General features: G+C 43.2%; 1 protein-coding gene across 1 annotated transcript in view; it reads left to right on the top strand.

The window, feature by feature from the left end:
• The window catches only part of pard6a (par-6 family cell polarity regulator alpha), a 62,208-nt gene extending 42,632 nt beyond the window's left edge, over positions 1–19,576 (top strand). The window contains exons 3-6 of the mRNA XM_080504878.1: positions 7,578–7,867; positions 13,115–13,240; positions 13,315–13,514; positions 17,857–19,576. Of these exons, the coding sequence (XP_080361004.1) occupies positions 7,578–7,867; positions 13,115–13,240; positions 13,315–13,514; positions 17,857–18,178 (938 nt within the window). The 3' untranslated portion in view covers positions 18,179–19,576. The remainder of the gene's footprint in view (positions 1–7,577; positions 7,868–13,114; positions 13,241–13,314; positions 13,515–17,856) is intronic.
• The last annotated feature ends 345 nt before the right edge of the window (positions 19,577–19,921 follow it).

Genomic DNA, 19,921 nt, shown 5'->3' on the forward strand with positions numbered 1-19,921 from the left:
AGGTAAAGCCCAGTTGTTGTTACCACTTCCTTGGTGTATTTGAAGGAGTTCAGTTGTTGTTCAGGCTGGAGGGAAGCTGGTGTCTTCTCTTGTAGTTAGCACCTCCTGCTCACTGTGGTTGGCTGGTCCTAGTTGCAGGCCTCTGGTGTTAGCTCTATGCTAACGCTGGGTGAGTTGCCTCCAGCAACCCACGTACTCCATCAAAGAACAGGAGCAAAAGCCTTTTGTGAGCGGAGCTGCTCGGACCCAGCACCTCCCTGGTGTTCACCGGGGAAGACTCGGGGGAAGACTCGGGGCAAGACTGACTTGAGGAGTCTCTTACAAAGGCTTTTGGTTGAAGGTTGGGTGATTCGAAGGTGTCAAATCCTGAGAGCTTCACCCAATCAGTGACTGGCTGAGTGCATGGGGGAAGTGTCTTTAAAGCAGAAAGCAGGGGAGGATTTGCATGGGTCTGCAGTGGCAAAAGGTTCCCCCCGCTGTGAGTGATGGTCAATCACATTCCTGGGTCCGACTTCATACGTCATGACTGTCTATCATGGCAAATGAAAATTGTCTTTCCCTAGAACATTCTGTGGTCTTGTGAGATCCCAACACATGCACACCACAGCGGTAGTAAATAGGTCCTCTGTACATGCTCAGTAGATGCTCAATAAGAACAATGTTTGCCTCCAGAGTGTCATGACTCCCCATCCATATTCTCCTGGGCCAGTAATAACAAACCACCTTGATCGTCTGTCCATTTGAATGTGCGTCTACTCCCGTTGTTAATGTTTTTAGCATACTGTTCTCTGTGGATGTGTGCATGTGGTTTAATTACTATAACAAACAACAGCAAGCACTAGTGGTCTGGCATTATAATTCGATTTTTTTCAGAGTTTCCATGTTAATGTAAATACAAAACATTTCTAAAATGAAAATGCAACTTGAGACATCGTGTAATCTGGGCTGCAGATGAGAAATTAACCAAATGGAAATTCAAGACTTTGTTGAAGCAATATGCAACAGTGTTGTCAGAGATATGTGCACAATGTAGAATATACTACCAAAGTAAGGCATAATTATCCAATGAAGCTGGTACACTGTAATAGATTTGATCAAATATATATACAATGTGATACAAATAGTTTGAAACAATATGTGTGACGGGCACTAAAAAGGATCCAAAAGCAAAGAGGAAGGTCAGAGGTAAATTGAAATAGTTTTAATCCAAAAAACACAGGGCGATCCTAGACTTGGCTGGAAAAACAAAAACTGAAGCGCACGCAGCAGGGTCAGAACTACGGGGACGGGAGATGACTCTGGGTGATTAGGAACGATCAACAATAATCCAGCAGCGCACTGCGGTCGGATGCCGGTTTATGAACCAGGCTGATTAAGATCAGCCTCAAGTGTGTGTAGTTGTCCCTGGCAAGAGTGTCACTAGGAGAAGGGGAGAAGGGAGGAAGAAGTGCAACACACAGAAACACAGAACATCACAACATGGAGTTCAATAGTATCTTCACAATATTGGCTATTATCTACCAGTGGCAAGCTGTGTATTTCAGACCCAGGGCTTCACATCTGCTGGTCTGACTCAATCCTAGAAAAACCATGTTACCATGCAGAAATGCTGTATAAAAATCCTTTGCGTCACAGATAAATACTCGTGGAGCCAGAATAAATGCCTTTATGAATGAAAAAAATCAGAGTTCACGTCTCTTCTCCTGCTGCAGCTGCCTAAAAAAGCGTCTGCTTATCACAAAACTTGTGGGAGTCCAGGAGGGTGACAGATGTCACCTTTTCGTGGCCTTGAAAATAATATAATGGCAAATAATATAATCCTGCCATGGAGTTTGTAGTGAGTACAGGTAAATTGCACCGGACCTCCGTGCGCTCTGAGTGCTGCGGTGCATTCACAAACCTCTTGGAAAAGTCCGTCTTGAAAATTGTTTTGCCAATAAATCCTCAACCAAATGTCTTTATTGTCTCCTTTAGTCATTGTAGGTTGACAAAATTGTTATCAAATAACTATTTTTTTGTTGGTGCATCACCAACTGACTCGTGAAAATGTGATGAAATGGCCAACAATGATGTGTTACATTAATTTGTTTCCCACAGAGATACAGTGACAATAAAGCCCCGTCTCCACCGCACAGAAAGTACCAGCCTAGACGGGTTTAAACCGCTCCGGCTCGCGTCTCACGACATGTAATGAAGTCTAAACCGCTCTAGACCGCTCCAAAGGCCACCGCTTTTCCGCTACCCATCCGTTGGGGTACCAGGACCATGGAACGGGTCTGAGGTTGAGCTGCTGTCTGCTGATTGGTCAGTGATTTACTACACGCCCTCAATATTTTAATGTGCCGGATGAATCCTCTGCTGTCAGTGTGGTCAGCTGTGCTCTGGTTGTTTTTATTTTCATTTTCTTTTCTTTGCTGCTCAACTTTAGTGTTTGTTGTGAAAGAGCGACTTGAGGCAGGGGGAGACCGGGGGGAGGGACTTTGCATCGCGTTGGAGTTTTCTGTTTGCAGCATAGCGCTGGCCGTGGCGTGGATGCGCGTCCGTGACACCGGAGTCTGGAGCTTTGGTCTCCGGCGCTGACCGCTCCGCTTTCCAGAGGCGGTCAGCGTTCTGTTCAGCCGCGGTCAGTGGCGCTTTATCGCGGGGACGGACCGCGGAAGCCATGAAAAGGAGCTCGGAGCTCGAAGCTCGGCGCCTCCGTGTTCCGGCGCTGTGCTGCGCTGCGCTGCGCTGTGGCGCCGGAGTGGAAAACCTCCTGGGTTTTGAGCAGAAAGCTCAGACTCCCGTGTCTGTGCCTCAACCAACCGGGGGGAACGCTCCGGCCACTTGCCCCGCACCCGAGCGCTCGAGTGCGAGGCAAGTCGCTGGCCAAGCGGCCGAGCGACTCGCTCTCTCAAAACAAACACGGAAGTTGCGGCTGCAGCTCTCCACTGCAAAAAATGACTGCTGCAAAAAATTACTTTTTTTTTTTTCCGCTGCAAAAAATAACAGTGCAAAGTGGAGAATTTAAACAACAACAGAGGATTCATAAGATCTGCATCTGACGACGTTCTTTTCTGTTATAATGTCACATTTTTGCGGAGCTCATAAGCCCCGCCCACTTTTCATGCTCCTCTCTGCTGTGGAGACACGACCCAAAATTTCGGTCGGGGTTGTGCTTCCGAACTGCTCCGTACCGCTCCGCTCCGCCCCGGCACTTGTGTGCAGTGGAGACGGGGCTTAACTTGCTATTATAGTAAAGTCATAGGCTCTGTTTCAAGCGGTTTCTGTTTCAGACATTTCAACATCTGCTTCCATGACAATGGAAATGTTGAAAAGCTGGAAATAGGGTAGTTAACATGCCAGGCCACTAGTGGGCGTTGTTGTTTGTAATGAAACCACACACACACCCACACACACACACACACACACACACACACACACACACACACACACACACACACACACACACACACACACACACACACACACACACACACACACACACACACACACACACACACACACACGAGCACAGAGAACAACACACTTTAGCCTCAAAAAGTACTTTAACTCTCATTCTACTACAAAGACTTATGGGATATGTCAGCTAATTCAGTGAAAAAGAACTGACTGTCTAATTGTAAGCTATATACATGTATGAGATTTTTTTTTTTTTTATCTTGAAATGTACATACATTTAATGGAATTTTAAGATTTCTGTTGGGAAAAAGAAAAAAATTTAATTCTACACGTGACACTGTAAAATGTATTTTTAGATATTGGCTCGTGGGGCACAGAGTATCGGGGCAGTACAGTATGCCCCTTTAATCTCAGCCTAAGAGAAAGGAATCTTGCTTTTTTTTTGTTTATTTTTTTTTTAAAATCTCACCTTCTAAAAATTCCACAGTCCATGTAAATAATAATGATGTTTTGTATGTCAGTTTTTCAGTGCAGGATGAGAAGTGTGTGTGTGTGTCTGTGTGTGTGTGTGTGTGTGTGGGGGGGGGGGGGCTTAGTGGTGTCTGGGCCTTCAGGCTTCAATATGGTCCTCTTTCCAGTAAATAAGGTGCTGTCCTGTCAGGAAACACACACGCATACACACACACACACACGCACACGCACACGCACATGCACACATACACACACAGCAGTCGTGGAGGAAGTGTGTCTGTCAGACAGGAAGAATGCTTTACAGGGGATGTAGCAGCAGCAGCTCAGTTATTTTGTCTCCAGCAGTGAAACACAGTATTTCTATTACAAATAAATAAAACATTGGGGCATGATTGGACAGTAAATAGGTGGAATACAGTTTTAGGCCCCTGTTCTCATGACGTTTTCAAGTGAAAACGCAAAACTTTCTTCCCGGCTTTTATGTCTGTTCACACCACAATGCTGCTCGAAGCCGTTGAAACGACAAGGCTTGGACTCAGTCGTTGTGCAAACAAGGCAAAATGTAACTTTCTGGAAAGGTTTGCGCTCCGCCTCCATGGAGGTGGTAGAAAAGCTGCAACTGCACACGCGTACCATGGCCACAGGAAATAGTTCAGCGTCTCCAGCGTTTTCGTGTAAGCCTACATCTTTTTCAAAATGTTGCTGTGTAAACACAACTGTTCTGCAATGAAAAGTGAAAAAACGATGCAATTGAGGTGCTTTTTGTTTTCCTTTGCCATTTAGTTGAACAAACGGGTAAGAAGACAGCAAATCAGGCAAATCTTCTCAACCATTGACGTTTTAGAGTTTTATTTACATGTTCAGTTTCTATAAATTTCAGCAAATTGAATGAGAACTGAGCACATAATTCAATATGATACGATGAAACTTTCCACTGTAAGTTTTGAGATGAGGCCAAAATAATGTCTGTAAAAGTATCTGCTTCAAGAATCTACACAGACACGTTTTTAAGTTGTGCTTTGATGAAAAGAAGAATGCTCATTGATCCTATGTGTATTAGGTCAACGTAAGACAAAATGTTCATTAGGTTTGTTTGTGGGTTTAGTCAAGTAAACATGTTTTTGGACCATCTAGACCAGGGGTCGGCAACCTTTAATGCTCAAAAGGCCATTTGGTCCCGTTTCCCAACTGAACCCAAAGAGCCGCACACATTTTATTTTGACACTCCCATAGGCAGACCATGCCAGGAGGACACGACACACAAAACTTTCTTCACTGCTGGTTGCCAACTTACAACTAATAAACTAAACTACACGAACTAAGCAACAAAAACACAACACAACACAATTATTACCAACACTACAAACCCAATAATTACATTTAAAACACGACAAACAGAAACTCCCATAATGCATTGCAGCTATCAGCTCCTGTATTGCTGCACATGATTAAAATGGAATATATATGTGGGAGATCTGGGATCTCCCACATATGTCTTTGGAAAGTTTCTTTGCAAAGGTGAAAAGGTCCAGTGTGGAGCCAGAAGAATATCATACAAGTAAGTAGAAAGACATACAAGTACACAGTGGATTCACCTTCATTATTATATTTACAAAATACCACAGTTTTTGTGTTTGGTCGTATCATTTTATTTTGTAATATTTATCCGCCACACCTTAAAGCCAGTCTGTGAAAATATTGTCTGACATTAAACTGGTCCATGGAGCAAAAAAGGTTGCGGTCCACTGGTCTATCTATCTATCTATCTATCTATCTATCTATCTATCTATCTATCTATCTATCTATCTATCTATCTATCTATCTATCTATCTATCTATCTATCTATCTATCTATCTATCTATCTATCTATCTATCTATCTATCTATCTATCTCTCTCTCTCTCTCTCTCTCTCTCTCTCTCTCTCTCTCTCTCTCTCTCTCTCTCTCTCTCTCTCTCTCTCTCTCTCTCTCTCTCTCTCTCTCTCTCTCTCTATCTATCTATCTATCTATCTATCTATCTATCTATCTCTCTCTCTCTCTCTCTCTCTCTCTCTCTCTCTCTCTCTCTCTCTCTCTCTCTCTCTCTCTCTCTCTCTCTCTCTCTCTCTCTCTCTCTCTCTCTCTCTCTCTCTCTCTCTCTCTCTCTCTCTCTCTCTCTATCTATCTATCTATCTATCTATGATAGATAGATACATCTATCTATGTGTTGATGCTGTTGTATTTATTAGTTAGTGAAGTGGCAGATGCCCTTCATTTAGAAACAAAAATTTGCGTTTATATTAAGCAGATTACAAATTAATGATTACAAAATTACACGCAACTATAATAATGTTTTCCAGTGTGGTGACCATTCGCTCACAGCATGACACGTCAGATACGATGCATTAGCTTTTACAAAAACATGTTCAGGAAGTAGCTTCCAAATTTGGTTTGATTCCCAACAACATATTTGTAATTGCCGACTGTATGTGTTTGCCATCTCGACAAAACTGACATTGCTCCTGTTTTAACCAGTTAGCTGCGGAAAAGGATGAAGCTTCAGGAATCCAGTGTGACGTGCCTGAACACTTTTCAGTACAATCTATCAGTGTAACTCTATTCACTCACTTACTGCCATGTTGTTAACAAAATGAGAGAGAAGTGTTTTTTGGAAACACTACTCTTACAGCACAAAGACAATATCGTAAGTCATATGACCACCAGCGTTCTGACATGGTGTAGGTACTATACATCAATGTTTTTCAACCTTTTTTGAGCCAAGACACACTTTTTTCTTTGGAAAAATCTCGAGGCACACCACCACCCGGAAATGTAAAAATTTGAAACTCTGTAGCCTATATTAACAATATAAAGTCATTCTCATCAAAGTTGTATCAAATAAATACAGAAAAAAGTATTTCCCAATTCCTTTTTTTATTTTTACTCACTCAGTGTGAAACCTGGACCTGATGGATGAACACAGAGCTGATATCCTGGTTAGCATTCTTCCTTTTCAAAAACTTCTCCATCACTGTCACTGACACAGTACTTTGATACAAGATGGGAGCAGGAGGTGGAGATTAACCAGACTGACGTCGGTTAAGTTTCGATTTCACCGGCAAAGTTCTGTGCTGCCATCTATTGGCGAAGAGTATTGTAGCGATCACGGAGTTGGTCGCTGCAGGGCATGATGGGAGTTCAGGTTATGTGTTGCCGGAGGTTATTGGGGGTTATTGTTGGGTGTGTTGATTTGTGCTTGTGTTGTGTTTGTTTTTGTTCCTCGGTTCAGATTGTTCATTATTTCGTCTAGTTTGGTTTGGTTTGTTGGATGTTGGTGATCAACCATGAGTGAGAAATGTGTTGTGTGGAGTGTCATCCTGTTATGAAGTTCCGGTTGCGTGTGTTCATGTCAAAATAAAAGCCTCTGGTGATCAGCTAGCAGAAAATAATCTCAACTCAAAGCAATTCTTGCGCTGCGCTCGCCACAGTATTTATACATGATTACTCTGCACACTGCTCTCACAGCTGACAGCGGCTGTGAGAGCGAATGTTTTTTTAGAAAGAATGTGAAATTGGATAATTTCCCATGGCACACCTGACTATATCTCGCAGAACACCAGTGTGTCGCGGCACAGTGGTTGAAAAAAACTGCTATACATCATAAAGCATTACTGTATGAATATATATCTAATGACATTTTTTCATTGTTCTGTGTTTTTCTTTAGAGGATGAGCCTGTAGCTTTTGGTACGAACTCCCTCCAGCGGCGTAAAAAGGGGCTGGGCTTAACAGGACTGCGCACTGGCAGTCTAGGCTCCGCCCACTCGAGGAACAAGTCAGGCCTACTGATTGGACAGCCGCAGGACTTCAGACAAATCTCATCCATCATTGATGTGGACATACTACCAGAGACCCACCGGCGGGTACGACTGCACAAGCATGGCACCCACAAGCCGCTGGGCTTCTACATCCGTGACGGGGTGAGCGTGAGGGTGACGCCGCAGGGCGTGGAGAAGGTGAGAACAACCATTTGATGATGATGATGAGTTATGATTTGACTATGATCTACCTTCACTGAGACCTCAAATGTTTTTTTTTTCCTCTTTTAAAATCCATTTTGTACAAGAATTACTTTCATGATTTTGATTGATCAGACTTTAATGTTGCGAGCTGCAGTCACACAGGCGTTCCCCGTACATAATACATCAATAAATAAACTGCAATTAATAAAGACTCGAATCCTGCAAATTCACTTCAAAATGTAATGCTTGTTTCTATATATTTCATCTTCAGGGAATGCCTTCATGTTCGTTTATTTATTTATTCAAACGACAAACAGGGTTACCTGTGAAATTCAGTCACATGAGAACTATCCTGTCTTAACAAACTTCCAGTCATAGATTTTTGTTGGGGTTTTTTTTGTATGCCATTCAGGGATTTCTGGAAAGCAGAAACTTCCTCCTTATTTGTGTGATGTACACCACGAGTATTCAATATTAGTCAGGCCCCTTTTAAGACCGCCAAAGGTGTAGTGTTCCTTGGAGAGGGGTATGCTCTTCAGAATCAGAATCAGAATCAGAATCATTGATCGTTACCTTCTATTAAAGCAACACAGAAACGCCAGTATTTGCTCATTGTCACGTATTTTTGATATTATTTATCGGTTATCAACATTTCATAATGACCTGCCTCTAATTGCCCGCCCTCATGCTGCATGGTAAACAGACATTAACCAATCAAATCAGTGAATGCAGCGCACTACCCAATTAGAAGCAGAGGAGAGAAAGATGAGAAAAAAATTAGCAATGTGAAAAAAGAAAAAATGAGAAAAATGCTCGGTCTCTGTGTAAACTTTTCTGAAACACTGCTATTGTGCATGCGCACCACAGCCATAATAAATAGTTCTTCTGCACATGCTCAATACCATACCAATCAGGCCCGCCCCTCCCTACACGCAGAACACGCGCTGTGCGTAGGGCCCCGCGATCCATGGGGGGCCCCATTTTGCGCAAGTGAATTGAATTTCCCTCGGGATCAATAAAGTATCATCATTCTCTGCAAATGCACAAAGGATGCGCTGCATTTTGCCGAGGGAGGCGCGTAGAACACCGCCACCAAGTCAGCCCGAGGCCGGAGAGAGAGAGAGAGAGAGAGAGAGAGAGAGAGAGAGAGAGAGAGAGAGAGAGAGAGATGGCTTCCAAACGTCAATACGATTCGGGAGTTAGCAAAAGAAAGAAAAAGTCCAAACAGTCAGAGGCTCGTGCTTCACTTGAAGGTGGGATGTTGTTGAAATATAAAAGAAAAAACTTTGTGGCATAAACTGTTTATGCCACAAAGTTTTTTCAGACATGTGCATCTGTAAAGTTCTTGTTCCACTGTTGATAGAGGCTGTTCATTTGATTCGTTAGTAATTGTAATTTATTATTATTATTATTATTATTATTATTATATTATTGGAAGGGGGGCCCCAAAATAAAATCCTGCTTAGGGCCCCCACTTGGCCAGGAGCGGCCCTGATCCCAATCAACAATAACAATGCCACGAGAGTGTCATGACTCCCAGTCCATATTCTCCTGGGACTCTATAGTTCAGCTGTGGGCAAATAGCGATCCGCGGGCCAAAATTGGCCGGCTGCCAATAATACCTGGCCCGCCAGGTGAAATTATAAAAACAGTTCATGTGTGTGGTGTTCATGTGTTCCTAATGTTCTGAATTCCGACTGATAGAGGAGTCACTGGATGCATCCCGGAGAGAGGGATGAGGCAGCAGGAGGGAGGGGGAGAGAGGGATGAGGCAGCAGGAGGGAGGGGGAGAGAGGCGGGGAACGGCAGATCACACATCTGGCTTACATCTGAGTTGTCGGTGCTCTCATCAATGGCCAGAGAAAAGTCATTGGCCTGACTCAGACCACTGATAATGATTCCATGCACAGCGTTGGAAGCTGACCTTGCAGAGAGAGGCCCATGTTTCACCAAGGCAATGAATTGGACCACCATTGAGTTGGTGAGAAAAAACTTGGCCCAAAGCCAAACTTCATTGCAGACTCCTGTTCTAGTTTTATAGTTGAGTTGTCCATAGTAGCAATCAAACTCAGCAGTCCATACGATTGTCCATGTTCTCCCTTTGTTAATGTTGATCATGTATTGTTCTCTGCTGCGTGTGTGTGGTTTTGTTAAAACAACAATCACGAGCACCCACTCGTGGCCGTGTAAACAAACATTTTCAAAACGTTGCAGTGCAAACATGAACTTTTTTTGAGACAGAAACGAGGCATTTTCACTTAAAAGCTCGTGTAAACCGGGCCTTACTTAACAGATCATTTGAGTTCAGCTTGAAGTAACTTTGTAAGTGGACTTAATATAGCAAGTTGTGAAGTTGCTGTGTATTTTTTTTGTGCCTCCCAAAGCCAGTTAACAGCGCTCTATGAATTACCATCATGCTCATGACCATACAGTCCTATATCTGCCATCCAATTCAACCAGCTGACACAAGGTCACGATATCAGATTAAACAAAATATTTAACAAAATTAAACTTCTCCACACAAAAACATTAAGTATTCTACACATGGTCTCCAGATTCGCTCCTGAAGTTACGAGCCACGGTTCATGTGATGTAAAGAAGTTATCTCTCACTTTATAGTGTGCCACCTCCTCAAGAAGCTGAACTGAACTGGCCTCCCTTATCTTATGCTGCCTGCAGTGTCCGGCTGCACCGTGTAGCACAGACCTGCAGCGTCTGGCCGCACCATGCAGCACAGGCCTGCAGCGTCCGGCCGCACCGTGCAGCACAGGCCTGCAGCGTCCGGCCGCACCGTGCAGCACAGGCCTGCAGCGTCCGGCCGCACCGTGCAGCACAGGCCTGCAGCGTCCGGCCGCACCGTGCAGCACAGGCCTGCAGCGTCCGGCCGCACCGTGCAGCACAGGCCTGCAGCGTCCGGCCGCACCGTGCAGCACAGGCCTGCAGCGTCCGGCCGCACCGTGCAGCACAGGCCTGCAGCGTCCGGCCGCACCGTGCAGCACAGGCCTGCAGCGTCCGGCCGCACCGTGCAGCACAGGCCTGCAGCGTCCGGCCGCACCGTGCAGCACAGACCTGCAGCGTCCGGCCGCACCGTGTAGCACAGGCCTGCCGCTGCAGGTCTGTGCTGCACGGTGCTGCCCGAGACCTGCAGCAGGGACAGGACAGAGTACAAACACACCACCATCTTCCATTTCCACTGACACCTGTCTATTTCAAAGGACTGTTTCCAACTTGGACACCACCCGCCCTTCTTGCTGTGATCGAAAGAAGAAACACACCATTAAAAACATTTATTGAATGAAAGGATGAATCATATTTCCTGTATATAAGTGATGCTAAATGGTGAACCCGTGTCACACCAGTCGAGGCCACACCTCTGCACTCCGCCAGTCTCCAATGTGTGCAGCAACTCTGTTTTTCGCTCTCTTCCTCTGACACTGCGCTTCCATCAGGAGACAGACCAGATTACACAGGCAGGAAATGCACGCATAAAAGGCGTAGTAAATCATTTTCTAACTTAACAAAATATCCAGAGTCATATTTCACTCCAATAAAGGTAACGTCAGCCCCGAAGCCAGAGGCACAAAAGCACGATGTGTTTCTAGATTGGTGAACTGTCGAGATGCCATGTTTAGAAAAAAACAAAACGATGTTTTAGTAATAAAAAGTACATTCAAACGGCAGCTACGGTCAATAAAACATTTTTGAAATTATTTTTAAGTACTCAGAGTCAGTATTTAAGTGACCAAATCTAAGAACTCACACTTGTTGTCAATGCACTTATTTCAAATTATGCATTGTGTTTGAGTGCAATGACAAATTTCCTTCAGAAAGTTATTGACAACATATTAGAGATGTACATCAACAACTAAAACTGGGTCCAAAATGTGGATTCTGGCAGAGGAACTTTAAGCAGGGGTGTAAAACACAAGGCCTGTGGGGCAAAACTGTCCCATAAGAGGCTTTAATCAGGACAAAACCACCAAGCTACTTGAGAACATTTCTCAAAAAACTATGATTTTTATTTTATTTAATTTTTTTAAATTTCTTTATAATTTTGGATACAAACAACAGACTCAGGCTGAGATATCGGTGATGCTGCCATGAAAGCTAGCATTTATATATGTGTGTGTGTGTGTATATATATATATATATATATATATATATATATATATGTATACTGTATATAAAATGTAAGGATGCACCCCCCCTGCTGAAGCACTTTGGCTTCAGCAGCAGTTCTTGCTCTCTAAGGCCCCGGCAACGATTATGAGTGCAAAACTTTCTTCATTTTTGGGGTGTCTGGTTACATGACACCAGTGTGTGGATGCACTGTATCCACGAAGTTTTTAATCCGGCTCCCAAGGTGGAAAGTTTCTTTCATGCCGCTATTCCCTTCTGCAGAGACTGCCAGAGGCTACAGAGCCTGTTAACTGTGCCTGTGCATCTCTCTCTCTCCCTTCCCCTTCCATCCCTTGTAAACAAACATGGCGACCCGCAGTGGTACAAGTCATGGTCAGTATTCGAGTTTTATCATTCATGTCAGTAGTTTACAGTTGAGACTCTCCCCTGATAGCATCCGATGCTTCATCAGCGTATTCTCTGCACATGTCTGTGTGGTTTCCTTACAAAATCAAGCAACAGCGCCCTCCCGTGGCCCAACATACTAACTACATTGCTGCTGCTGCTGTGTAAACACACTCCCTTTTTTTAATGGATTAGGTTTTGTCATGTGAAACCCTGTCGTATAAACAGGGCCTTAGTCAAGTTGAGTTGCTGAAGAGTTTTGGAGTTCACACTCCAGCGATGCTACATGCTTAATGTGTGTAAAGAGTGATTGATACTCTAACAGCTCTGTTCCTTGAACTGCAGTCTACAGTATGCACTTGTTGCTCTCCTACGTCCTGTACCACTAAAAAAAGTGGGACAGTACATCTCCAATTCTGATAGAATAGAGCTGTATATAATATGTAATAGAGCATTTTTCATTCTGGCAATGAGCCAATAACATGAAGAAAACTACAGTAATGAGGGACAGATGTTCTGTAATCTGCAAAAAAAAACAAATCAACAACTATGACTTAGATTGTGAAAAAGGTTTGAACTATATGTTGAGAATACAATTGTACTTTGAATTTCTGGGAAATGTGTAATGAAAAGATGTACAGTTGCTGGTGTAATGTCAGAGATGGTTTCTCTTGAAAATCAGCTCTGACATTGGATTTTTTTTCTGTCCTCCTGTAGGTTCCTGGGGTTTTCATATCCCGTCTGGTGAGAGGCGGGTTAGCTGAGAGCACGGGGCTGCTCGGGGTTAATGACGAGATCCTGGAGGTGAACGGGATCGATGTAGCAGGGAAATCTTTGGACCAGGTAAGTAACACCGTCATAATCCGTCCATTTCCTCCTCTTCTACGGGACCTGAGATGTCCTGCTTCTTCTTCCAGGTCACTGACATGATGGTAGCCAACAGCCACAACCTGATCGTTACTGTGAAACCAGCTAACCAGCGGAACAATGTCGTGCATCGCGGGAGTAAAGCCTCGATGGGAAACTCTGGTTCTGTAGGTTCCGCTGGATCTGCAGGCTCGGCTCTGTCACATGACTCGCCTAGCCCCGCCTCTCAGAGCAACCCCATCACTGCCAGGTACCACCTGCAAATCATAGATGCTTTTGAGCTAAAGCGAATTATAATCACAGTTCATGTTGTTTTACTGAAGGAAAAAAGAAAAGTAACTTGCTTTATTTGGCGCATGTACATGGTAATATAAGAGTTTTAAATAGGGAGGAGTTTTTCAATTGAACTCTAAATCAGGGGGGATTTTATGCAAAATGACATTCATTTCTCCTGTTTATGGCCAAGTGCCTCATCTCCTGGATTCCCTCTTTCACTTCTTCATTTTTGGACTGTTACGTTGCTTTACGTTACGGAACGTCATGGATCGTTACGGATCATTACATTATGTTATGGAATGTTACGTTACGCTATGGAACGTTACATTACGTTATGGATCGTTACGTTATGGAACGTTACGTTATGGATCGTTACATTACATTATGGAATGTTTAGGATTGTTACGTTACATTATGAACTTGATGGAACGTTACGTTGTGTTATTGAACGTTAAGTTATATTATTGAACGTTATGTTACGTTATGGATCGTTACGTTACGTTATGGATTGTTACGTTATGTAATGGAAAGTTACTTTACATTATGGAACGTTACGTTATGGAATGTTATGGATTGTTACATTATGTAATGTAAAGTTACTTTACATTATGGAACGTTACGTTATGGAACGTTACGTTATTGAACGTTAACTTATTGAACGTTACCTTATTGAACGTTACCTTATTGAACGTTACCTTATTGAATGTTACATTACGTTATGGATGTTGAGGTGAGGGTTGTTGCTGTGAGTCGACTGGTGGGAGTCGTAGGAACGTTATGGATCGTTATGTTATGGATCGTTATGGATCGTTACATTATGTTATGGAACCTTAAGGATTGTTACGTTATAGATCGTTACGTTACAGATCGTTACGTTACGGATCCTTACATTATGGATCGTTACATTATGTTATGGAACCTTAAGGATTGTTACGTTATAGATCGTTACGTTACAGATCGTTACGTTATGGATCCTTACATTATGGATCGTTACATTATGTTATGGAACCTTAAGGATTGTTACGTTATAGATCGTTACGTTACAGATCGTTACGTTACGGATCCTTACATTATGGATCGTTACATTATGTTATGGAACCTTAAGGATTGTTACGTTATAGATCGTTACGTTACAGATCGTTACGTTATGGATCCTTACATTATGGATCGATACGTTATGTTATGGAACATGCACGGAAGGTGAAGTAAACGGCTTCGCAATATGGCAAGCATATAATCGCGCGACACAACTAATCAATAATGAAATTAGTTGCCAACACTTTTGACAATAGGATTTTAATGATTCGTTGTTGCAGCCTTAGACTCTTGGACTGTTTTCTCTTTGTCATTTGAAGTATTTCCACACTGCTAACATTTTAGCTTCTGTGTTGCTGTTCATACTGCAGCAGGGATATTACACAACCAACTGGCTCAATTTGTGTCTGTCAATTAAAAATGTTTTTTACTATTGAGCCTGTTCTCATGTAGTCGTCCGATCCGGACATCCCTACATTTCAAACATCACAAAGGAGAATCAAGCCGCATGGCACAGGCTTCGGGTCCACAATGGCCTCCCCCACACGAAACTCTTGACGGTCCAGTGATTCAAACAAGCAATACACTGGCTTCAGTAGCCTCCATCGCACCAGTTCCTTCCTGAAAGAATTCTGTCACGATTTGACCAATTTAAAGAGAAGAGTATGGAGAAACACCTTTCTAAAACCTTTCTGACCCTAGATTATAGGGACTAATATAACCACAAGCACCAGGATGGGATTTACATGAGTTCAGGACCTTCAGCACACCTGCAGTTTTCTTCACTTCACAACCAACTCTAGTCTTCACTGTTGAGGCAGTTTAATGTAAATAAGAGTGGAGCTGAAAGGACAAGGCAGTGAAGAGTTTATACCTGAACATATATTGAAAAAAAAAAAAAAAAACTTGGGCTCTTCCTTTCAGTACAAACAACCAGATGGTGAGTTCACAGCACATTACAATATGCTGTTTGTTTGTTTTTGTAGTGGAACCACACACACACACACACACACACACACACACACACACACACACACACACACACACACACACACACACACACACACACACACCAAACATTAACAATGGAAGAACACAGACATTCTATTGGACAGATGACAGAGTGCTATTATTATTACAGTGACTCAACTATAAAACTAGCAGGTCCAGAAGAATCCGGATTGGGTGTCATGGCATGACGGAAGGAAACATTATTGTTATTGTTCCTGTACTGAGCATGTGCAGGGGAGGTTCTGATTAATGATTAATAATAATCAAAGATAGTTATTAATCATTTTATTGAAAATGTAATCTGATCTGTATCAGATACCTCGGAGCTCCACCTGTCTTAACAGGAAATGATAGCCAATTCAGTTATATCAGTCTCATAAAATATACTAAACAGTTAATCAGGAATTTGAATTAATAGTTAAATTAATTACAATTACCAGAATTAACAGTAAAGATTGAAGGATTTTGGAGTTCTTGACACAGAAGAGGTTGACATTTCATTCACCTTTGTGCACATTAATAAAACAGCAAGTATGATTCCAAAAATTATATTTATTAACAATGAAAACAAATAAAACACAGATTCTAACTACCTATATACAGCTTGGTGTGTGTGTGTGTGTGTGTGTGTGTGTGTGTGTGTGTGTGTGTGTGTGTGTGTGTGTGTGTGTGTGTGTGTGTGTGTGTGTGTGTGTGTGTGTGTGTGTGTGTGTGTGTGTGTGTGTGTGTGTGTGTGTGTGTGCGTGTGGAGAGAGAAAGAGAGAGAGAGATGTGGAAGAAGTGTGTGTGTGTGAGACGTGTGATGGAACTACAAAACAAGATGGCGGATCACAAGAAACTACATTCCAAATGGAGGTTATCAGAGAGCAGGAAGTCTGTCCTGGGTCTCCACCATGTGCTGGAGAACAATGGAACATGGAAGCTAGTCTTTAGCGTCTGCTTCTGGTGTGTCTCTGCTAAAGGACCATTTCTAGAATGACTTGATGTGAATGAGACTTGCTCTGTAAAACGTCAGGAGTCGTCAGATGGTGTTCGGTTATGGTGTGATGTTGTCTTTGATGTGATATGTGTAGGATTGTGAGTTAACTAGTTAGTAAAGCAAAGATTAGCATGCAGACCCTGTGTCTGTGGCAGAGCTAACATTGGTTTACAGGTTGATAACGGCTCCTAATATCATTATCTATAGAACTCAATCACTGTAACAGAATCAACACATCTTCATAAAGTTAAACAGTTCTATCATAGCATCAGGTTTAACTAATCTCAGGTAAAGCCCAGTTGTTGTTACCACTTCCTTGAAGGAGTTCAGTTGTCCTGCTGGAGGGAAGCTGGTGTCTTCTCCTGTAGTTAGCACCTCCTGCTAACTGTGGTTGCTGGTTCTGCAGGCCGGGGAGAAGAAGATGGAGTTGATGTTTCAGGAGTCCTTCTTTACAGCTCCTGGTTGTTCCTTTGTTCAGACTGAGGAGCTGGTCACTCAGGTCTGTGATGGTTTTCCTGCTGGTTGAGGAAAACACAAAGAAGTTCTGTGAGGTGTCGTTTCCCTGGTCCGTCCTGGAGGAACCGGGTGGTTTTCCTTGGTTGATGGGAGAGCAGACTCTGGGCGCAGGTCTCCGGGTCCTGGGAAGGTCTGACCCTCGTGGTGGGTCAGCAGAGGAGTTGAGGAGTGAAGGCCCCTGATTGCAGGCCTCTGGTGTTAGCTGTATGCTAACACTGGGTAAGTTGAACTGCTGGGAAGCAGCTCTTCCCACAGTGTTCACAGGAGAAAGCTCGCTGCAAGAGAGAGTATGAGACTGGTTTTGCAGCCTTTTGTTGCACGCGTGGATTCGAAGGTGTTGAATCCTGGGAGCTTCAACCAATCAGTGACTGGCTGAGTGCATGGGGGAAGCGTCTTGTGAGCAGAAAGTGGGGGAAGGAAGGTCCCCCCCCACTGGGTGTGAAAGACAATCACATTCCTCGGTCAGAATTCATATGTCAAATGAAAATTGTCTTTCCCTAGAAATGAACAAACTTTGTGTGGTCTTGTGAGATCCCAACACCATTTACATAAAAAAAAAATACTTTTCACTTAAACGCTGTGTAAACGAGGCTTTAGTCTGACATTGATGGAACAGTCTGCAGGAGTGTCAACATTAAAAAAAAAAAAATGTATTTCTCTTTACAAAAAAGTTTTTTCCTACAGTACTATGTGTACTGTAGATGCTGATGTTGGTGGATTGTTGTGATTTCGTCTGAAGTCGCGTATGACGTTGTTCTGTGTCTCGCCACTGCAGCAACAGCATTGCAGAAGGAGAGAGTGAAGACGACGAAGATGACGGCGACATCATTTTGGAGAACGACTGTCTAACGTCCTACGACTCCCACCAGTCGACTCACAGCAACAACCCTCACCTCAACAGAGACTCCACCAGCAACGGGCCGCACCTCCCCGCTGGAGGCCGGCCCCTCCCACAGAGCGTCTCGCTGCCCAATAGCATTGGAGCATCGCTGAGCGACGCCACCATGACGTCCAATCACAATGGGAACCCCGCCCACCCCACCAGCAGCAGCAGTCAACAGAGAATGAGAGAGGACGGCACCATAATCACTTTGTAACCGTGATGACGGGGACGCCGTCACACCTGGGACTGCTACAGGCGTGCTGCTGTAAACATGGCAACTTGCAGCCAGCAGTGTGTCTGTCAGTGTTCTTTCCAGGTTCTTCCTGTTGATTTGTCCCCTGCAACCTTGTCCCCCTCGTCCCCCTCCTCATCCTCCTCCTCCTCACTCAGTCTGCAGCCACACGTCTCCAGCAGGTGGGAATGAAGAGAGCTCCACCTTATCCTTGTTTTTAAAGCATCACAGTCACTGAGCTCTGACGGGTTTTAACCGGGATCCACAGAAAGTTACAAAATGATGAAGTCAGTGTGATCGTAAAAAGCCATAAGTTTGTGACATGATCCTGATCAAACACCGTTAATACGACACAACAGCACTATGAACTGTTTACTGCAGCTCAATGCAACATTATGTAAAATAACAACCCTTTCAAAGCAGCATGACGACCAGTGTTGAGAAGCAAGTTGTCCATGTGGCATTCCTCCGTCCACCTGGGAGTTGTGGTGCTCTGCATTTCGACGGGAGGAGAAGTTCAGACTAGGAGCCAAAAACCTAACTTTTAATACAAACTGCACCTTAACATCGGATCACAGAACTGCATCTGTTTTGGACCACTTGGTCTTTTAAAGCAAATAAAACAAGTGAAACAGAAGTACAACTAATGAACAGGAGGAAATATAACAGTGGCTGATCACATTATAATAATAAATGATAATGTGGGGAGTTGTGAATGTAGTAAAAGATAATAGAGGAGAGAATTCAGAGAGACTACTGCATAGTGAACGAATATGATTATTATACTATCCACTATACATATTTTTGATAAACAAATGGCACAAAGACGGCAATAAATACAGTTTTCTTCATGTTTTATTGGCTGCAGTGTTTCTCGGGATTAAAAAAAAGATACTTCAATATCGTAATTATAGTCAAATAATTTGTACAAATGTTATAGTTTATTGGTTTTAATCCATGTAAAACAGTCATTCTGGGCCAGTATTACATTGTGACGGTGTGGCATTATGAAGGAGTTGGGATGGTTGTTGTTTGTGCTGAGCGTCGCTCCACACTGGTCGTTGTGCTCTCGCATTATTCAAACAGAGCCTGATGGCTGAGAGAAACACAAGATTCATGGTTCGATCCCAGTTTAAGGTTTTAATCGATGGTTAATATCGACGATATCGTGAATGTTATAAATATTTTAATTGTCATTTTTATTAAGATTTTTATTTTTTTGCACCAAATAAACAAATCATCATCGTCATGAACTCTGCAGGTTTTTTGAAAAGCTTCAGATATCTGCGGTTGGAAGGTGTTATATTTGACTATCTACGAATACTTTTATGACTGTTGATATTTCAGCAACAGCTTTTGAAAAAGAAACAACTTGGTATGAGGGTGGAAAGTACACGGAGAGACCAAAACAACCTTTCAGTGACTGCAAACGTGATTTAGCTGATTGAAAATGCCTGCTTCATCCATGTTTCTTGCTCCGGGGAATAAACCTCAGCTCAGTAGGACAACTGGAAGTTTAGCGTCACACGTGACACAGGTTGCCTCAAACTGTCAAGCTGCTGCTAAGTAATATTTCAGAAGCTCCCCCATCCACAAAAATTTTTTGTAAATGCACTATTTGTCGTCCAGCGGAACTGAACAGTTCATGTCCGAGGGTCTGCGATCTTTATGACCAGAAGGGACGTTTTTGAGATTTATTTTCCACCAAATTGTATTTAAGTTGAG

Source organism: Blennius ocellaris (genome assembly GCF_963422515.1).
Source record: "Blennius ocellaris genome assembly, chromosome: 11".
In the NCBI taxonomy this organism is placed as follows: domain Eukaryota; kingdom Metazoa; phylum Chordata; class Actinopteri; order Blenniiformes; family Blenniidae; genus Blennius; species Blennius ocellaris.